Genomic DNA, 6,327 nt, shown 5'->3' with positions numbered 1-6,327 from the left:
CTATTTTCATTAAAAAACCTTCTGTCCTGAAAAAGATTTAAGGAAGAAATGGTGAGCTATGTGAGGGTGATGACTCTGCCCACTGTTTTTTGTGGAATATCAATGTGGAAGTAACAGCACAAACAAACATGGAGTAAAAACCTCCACGGGCAAAAGGGTGTAACTGTTGCCCACCTTAATTCCTTAGACCTGTGCTGGGGTTTGTTCTCTGCTGTAAGAACAGGATTTTAGGGTTACTGTGTGTGCTTTGCTCTGATGCACTTTCCTCTTGCAGCTAAGGAAGGATTTGGTTCCCCAGTCCATTCATTAGGAGTTGTAGGCAGGAATTTTTCAGACCCAGCCAGACAAGGTGGGAGCTGAGTGAGATGAAGTGGCTGAAGGGCTACAAAAGCATCATCATGGAAGTCTGCCAGGAGGAAGTTCCAGCAGCTGTGCAGTGCTGAGAGCTGGAGAGGGGAAGGGGATGGCAGTGGGAGGCAGCAATTCCTGTGGGAGTTTTGGCCCTCGAGTTGGCTTTTGGGGTGAGTCCAGAGGGTACAAGAGGAGATGTGAGCTCTGGCCAGAGCCCTGTCCCTTTGTTGTGCTGTGCTCTGCAGAATCACATCAGGCCATCAGAAAAGCGTTGCAAATTGGATCCCAGTTTGCAGATGAAATTTCTTTTTTTTTTTTTTTAGATCATTTACTTTCAAAAGAAAATAGTATTAACTAGGTATATTAGGCATCCATGGAGAAGCAGGTTTGCAAATGAGTCCTAGAAAGGAGCAGTTTTCTTCTGGGCTGTTGCTTTACAGGGGAACACAATAAGGAAGAGCAAGAAAATAAAAAGGCAACCTTTAGGCCAAGTAGTGAATGGGAAAAGGGGATTTGCTGCAACAGGGACTGGGAGGAGTGAGGAAGGTAATTACACTGGTTAGGAAGTTACTGCTCAAAACCCAGAGTAAACTGCAAGATGACATAGTTCAGCCTCAGAATCTGTGTTTGACAGAATAACAATTTAAAGTGGATTTTCCAGGGACAGAAAATACTAGGAACTTTTAGATGAAGCTTGTTGTCTGTAAATGGAAATAATGGGAGCTGCTGGGAATTTAGCCCACTTTAGTAAAGATAACATGACTTTCAATGTTATTTGAGGGGAGAGAAAAGAGCTAAATCCTTTTCTAAGCTAGTATGGTTAAGATTAGACCAATTCAAGCAAATCTGTGGTAAAGGTTAAAGTGATTTTCCTGTAAAAATATATATTAGAATTCCACATGCAAGGAGAGAGACTGGCAGTCTGTGCTCCTCATGATTGCTAGTTCAAATCAAGAAATAAAATGTCATGTGTTATCAAGACCAGAGGAGATGGTTATCAAAAATCAGGAGATGGGTGTAGCACGGCAGTGTTAAACAGTTTGGATAAACAATGATTGCTAAACTGCAGTGGAATATCCAGAGGACAGGACTGTCAGCTGAATCTGTTATACTAAGAAGATCAAACAAACAGTAAATCTTGCAAGGATTTCATTTGAGGGTTTTTAACTCTAGCTATGAGTAAAGCACACACTTTGTGCTTTAAGGTGACGTACTGCCTTCAGTATATTGTCCTTAATCCACGTTCCAAAAGACTTGGCTTGGTCCTTTGCACATCCAAGATGTCCTCACCAAAGCTGGCTCCCACAGCAGCCTGTGTGCAAGCAGGCTGGAAATACACTAAAAATTACTTCTGGCAATTTTATATTGACAATAAGTCTTTAAGAAAGTACTGCTTTGTTTAGAGAAGAGTCTTCTGCTTCTTCCTCCCAACATAAAATGATAGACATTTAAAAGAGTGGGTGTGTTTTGAAATGTGGCTTTGTCTTCACTCCGTTTCTTTTTGGAGAGGCGACATCAAAAGCACAAATCCGAGTTTGAGGGCAGGTTAGAAGAGCAGAGTTTTTAAGATGTAGCATCCTCTGAGGTCAAACCTTTCTGGTCTGGTGTCCTGCACTGACCTAAGCCATGGTCAGGGATGGTCACTGAGCCAAAGTGAAGTCCAGGGGTGGTGCCACAGAGTCCTGGCGTGGGTTTGGTCCTCTTGCGCTTCTGTGTTCACAGCTGACACGGTGCAAGAGAAACACCCAGGCTGGGATTCCCCTCCCCCATGACACGGGCACGGTATCTGAAGTTGAGAAAAGAGGAAGGAAGCTCAGAGAGGCAGCAGATCTCACAGAGCCCTCGCAGCCGCCTGCTCGTCCCAGGGCTGGGGAGCCACGGCGCTTCCGGGGCCTGCCTTGGTCACCCCTCCAGCTCTGCCCCCCAAACCTGGGGCTGCTCGGGGTGGGCATCCCTGCGAGCCGCCCGGATTCACGTGCCATGGCAAGATGGCACAAGACAGAGAAGAGTGGCGTGGGTGAGTAGCTCAGGGAGCTGCCATTTGAGCATTGTTGTTCTGCCTTCTGAGCAGGATGTGGGCAGGTGTTTTCTCTGCTGTGATGGGTTAACACCGTCAGCTCCACCAGCGGGGATTAACTGAAAGGATCAAATTTGTACAAAGTTTAGATCTTTCAAACAGAACAGCATGATGAACACTAGAGTCAGCTTTCCCACTTTGATAGTAATGCAGCTTCTCCCACCTTGGTGTGTTAGAAGCAGATTGAAAAAATAATGTGTTGTATAATGTGCAGTGGCCAGAAGTTATGGGGAACAAATGTAGGGGAAGGGGAATCCTACAGCTGCTTCTGCAAGATTGTCACTTATGGTCAGTGCTACAGAAAAAATCTGTGTCTGAGTTGGTAAGTCATACTTCTTGGAAGGAAAGTAATCTTTAAATGAATGATGTTAACTTGTACGAAGGATGGAATTGCTGTATTAAAAAAGCCTTAAGCAAGTACGAATCAAAGCTAAAGCACTTGAAAGATGCATGCTACTACTTAGTTATTTACCTTCTAAATGCTTCTAAAAGAAATTTTTTATTTTAAGGCAGCCATAGTTTTTTGTGATATGCATTAAAAACCCAACTGGCTTCATAAAATAAAATGTAACACCAAGAAATTAACAAGAGGAAAATAACATGTTGTTCAAGGTCCATGTCCAGCAGTAGCAGAACTGCAAAATGGAAGTAGCCTGTTCTGGTGGCAGTTTACATTAAAAAAAAAGTGTCAATATTTTCTGTTTCAATTTTACAAATAGTAGAAAGCACATAATTTTTGCACTTGTAATAGTCTCTATGGTATTTGAAAGGTACAACAGTAAAAAAAAAAACCACCTTGTGAAATGCAATCTTTCAAAAATTAATGGCAGTCCAGCGATGTTTGTTTTAATGTCCAGAAGAGTACAATTTACTCTAGTGGGTCTCTGGGAAGAGCTGACACTACAGAGCTGCTGCTATTTCCTTTTCCCTCTGCTTGCTCCCCTGCTGCTCTCACTGTGAGCACAGAGTTGGGTGTAAGAGACAATCTGGGCACGCTGTGTGCTGAGAGTGCTCCTGCTTGCTGGCCCCAAGTCCGTGTCCTGGGTTAGAGAAAGGTTTCCCATTAAACACCCTACAAGGCTCCTTATATTTGCATGCAAACATCACAGTTGGAGTGGTGTCTGTGGTTTAGTGTGTCACAAAGCAGAATAAACAGCAATCAAATAGACTTCCCAACAATATTAGAATAGCAATGTAAGTGGGCATACACGTGGCTTATGGTAGGTTTTCTTCAATAAGAGCATTCTGTCCCTGTTTTTGCACAGTTGCTAGAATTTAATAGGTGAGTACAGATTCAACAACCTTTAGCTTATACCCAGAAGTTCCTTTTCTTAGCCAAAATGTTGGCTCACAGTTTATTTTGCTCTATCTTGGAAACCAATGTATTTCATCATATACATGAGTGAAAAAAAATGGGAGATTCTTGCACCCAGAATAATTAAACCAATCAAAAAAAAAAACATGTACACCATCACTGGCTCTCCTGCCCCAGAAATTAAGTAAATTTATATTCTTAGAAATTGTCAGGAAAATAGCGTGGTTGCCAAATTTCAATTAAAAGAAACTCACAGAATAGTGAGGCCTGAACAAGGGCTATTGACAGCTATGGTCACAAATGAAGAGGTTTTTGAATTTACAGTCCTTTGCAAGCATGCCTCCTGTGTCTGAAGGAAATAAGAAAAATGGGCAAACTGAGTCTTCTGAGTCATAAATTCTGTGAAAGTTGATGAGCTTTTGGAATAATACACACTGGAAACTTTTTGAACATATTTTGTCTTCTGTGTTTTTGAAAATCTTTGGGTTTGAGTCTCTGATTATAAACCTCACATTGAATTTTCAAGTCTCTTTTTAGAAGCATGCCTGATGCCTTCAGTTTCTGCTGATGAGCAGAGTTTCAGTTTGAGAATACTGGGTCCATCACGCTTTGGATGAGCATGGTACACTGCTCATCTGGAAGATCTCACCATCCCTTAGTTATGTTAAATTGCATTCTGTTGTGCCCACTTTTGTGTTTTATTTAACTAAAAATGGACTAGTCCAGGTAGCAGGTACTCAGCTTTGTACTAGGAAAATACAATCCTGATTTTACACATGAAAATTGTTCTTAGTCTTGCAGCATTCCCAGCATAAATTTATGTTATTCCTGTGGACAGGATAGGATAGAACAGTTGTGGCAGGCTGGTGGCTTTGAGTGGCAGTTTCCTGATGGGAAGTCTTTGCCATCTGCTCAGACTTTGAGCAAAGTTACAAACTGGTGAAATGCTGGCATTCTAAACTCAAACTTAGGTTGGCATTCTAAACTCAGGAATCAGATTTACTTCTTTTCTGCTGAATCTGAAAATGAATGTTTGTCCTTTTGAAGCAAAATTATGGGGAGGAGTGGATGACTTCTTTGAAGGTGTAGAAAATCACATGCTCAGCCTGAGTACACAGAGGTGAGACTGGTTTGTCTGATTTCATCTGCTGAAATCCTCTGAAATTATTCTACATCTCTGAAATCTGAATAGATTGAGGTGTAAGGGAGCAGAGCTTTGTTCAGGGCAGGTTTCCTCCATGAAATGCACACTCTGAACCCAACAAACTGTTCCAGCTCCTTGGGAAGCAGAAAAAAAAACTGGGGAAATAATATTTTTATCCATGGTCCTTCATGAAAAGGAAAAATCAAGCTAAATACCCTGTTCTTCATTAAGATCTCTAAGAAAAATGGCTGTGCTACAATTTTATCTGAGAAGGTAAAGAGTCAGAGACAATATCTTTAGATGACTGGTTTGGTATGTTAGAGTTTCCTGGTTCTTGTAATCCATCCTGGTTTTATTGTGTTTAAGAAGGAAAATAAGTAGCTCAGGTCAGCTAAAACCTTCACCTGGCCCCATGGGTGAGCCAGGAAGGCAATCTGTATTCAGCTGTTTTCTGAGAGAACAGCTCGTTACCTGAGAACTGCACAGTTACCCTTCGAGCATGATTTGCAATGAATTTAATCAGCTTCTAACAACCTCAGAAGTTGAGGACAAGTTTCTGACCTGTCCAAAAACTGTGGCCATGTTGTGGACATTAAGGCACACCTGCTCTGTGAGATTCTTAGGGGAACATCCTTAACTTGGAATACTGGAACTCATGTTTACCAGGTTTCTTTCCAGAAGTCAAGAAATCCTGTTAGGACTGTATAATATTTTCACTTGGGGTTTATCTGTCTCCTTGCTGAATAATTTCACCCTGTTCTCATTGGAAGAAAATTGCAACTGAACACCAAGAACTGATCTTTTATGGGTGCTTGACTACTCATAAAAGTGGAGCTGCATATTTGAAAAATAAAACAGGCTGCTTGCTGAGCCTATTAATTAGCAATTGTTTGAATATGCAGAACATGTCATGAGTTATTGCATCAAAATCATACTAAATTTTCCTTCTGTCGTGGTAAAGTGAAATTAGGAGATGGTGCAGCAATACTTTAGCTTTTTTTCTTTTCAAGTTCTGTATAAACATGGAAAAGTAGCGACAGAAAGCAACTTGAAACATGGCTTGTTACAGAAAGGTGAGTCTCAAAAAGAAACAATGTAATGCTTGTAATTTTTACAAAGATCAGGACAGGGACTGCATGTGAAGGAAGACAGGCAGCAAAGACACGTAAGACTATTGGGGTAATAAATGGCTTCAGTGTTGCAGGTGTGGGATTTTCCTCGTTGACCATTCCCATTTTGCAGTAGCTTACAGGTTACTCATGGAAATGGCAAGAGTATGGGGCTTAACAGTGAGGAAATGCAGCTTATTGAGGAAGGGGTTCTGTTACCTGGGATATTGTGACTCTTCTAGGGTGTTTTGTTTGTGAAAACTCCCTAATAAGATCCACATTATGCAGGGGCTTTTTTTTTTTTTTTTTTTTTCCTGCTGGCCATTTTCTA

General features: G+C 41.4%; 1 protein-coding gene across 1 annotated transcript in view; it reads left to right on the top strand.

Moving 5' to 3' along the window:
- The first annotated feature begins 2,119 nt into the window (after nucleotides 1-2,119).
- DOCK2 (dedicator of cytokinesis 2) overlaps nucleotides 2,120-6,327 on the top strand; it is a 155,322-nt gene continuing 151,114 nt past the window's right edge. The window contains exon 1 of the mRNA XM_053956912.1: nucleotides 2,120-2,368. Within this exon, the coding sequence (XP_053812887.1) occupies nucleotides 2,120-2,368 (249 nt within the window). The remainder of the gene's footprint in view (nucleotides 2,369-6,327) is intronic.

This window comes from Vidua chalybeata, chromosome 15, assembly GCF_026979565.1.
Source record: "Vidua chalybeata isolate OUT-0048 chromosome 15, bVidCha1 merged haplotype, whole genome shotgun sequence".
Classification (NCBI taxonomy): domain Eukaryota; kingdom Metazoa; phylum Chordata; class Aves; order Passeriformes; family Viduidae; genus Vidua; species Vidua chalybeata.
The sequence above is the reverse complement of the archived record's forward strand: the minus strand, read 5'-3'. Positions and strand labels throughout refer to the sequence as shown.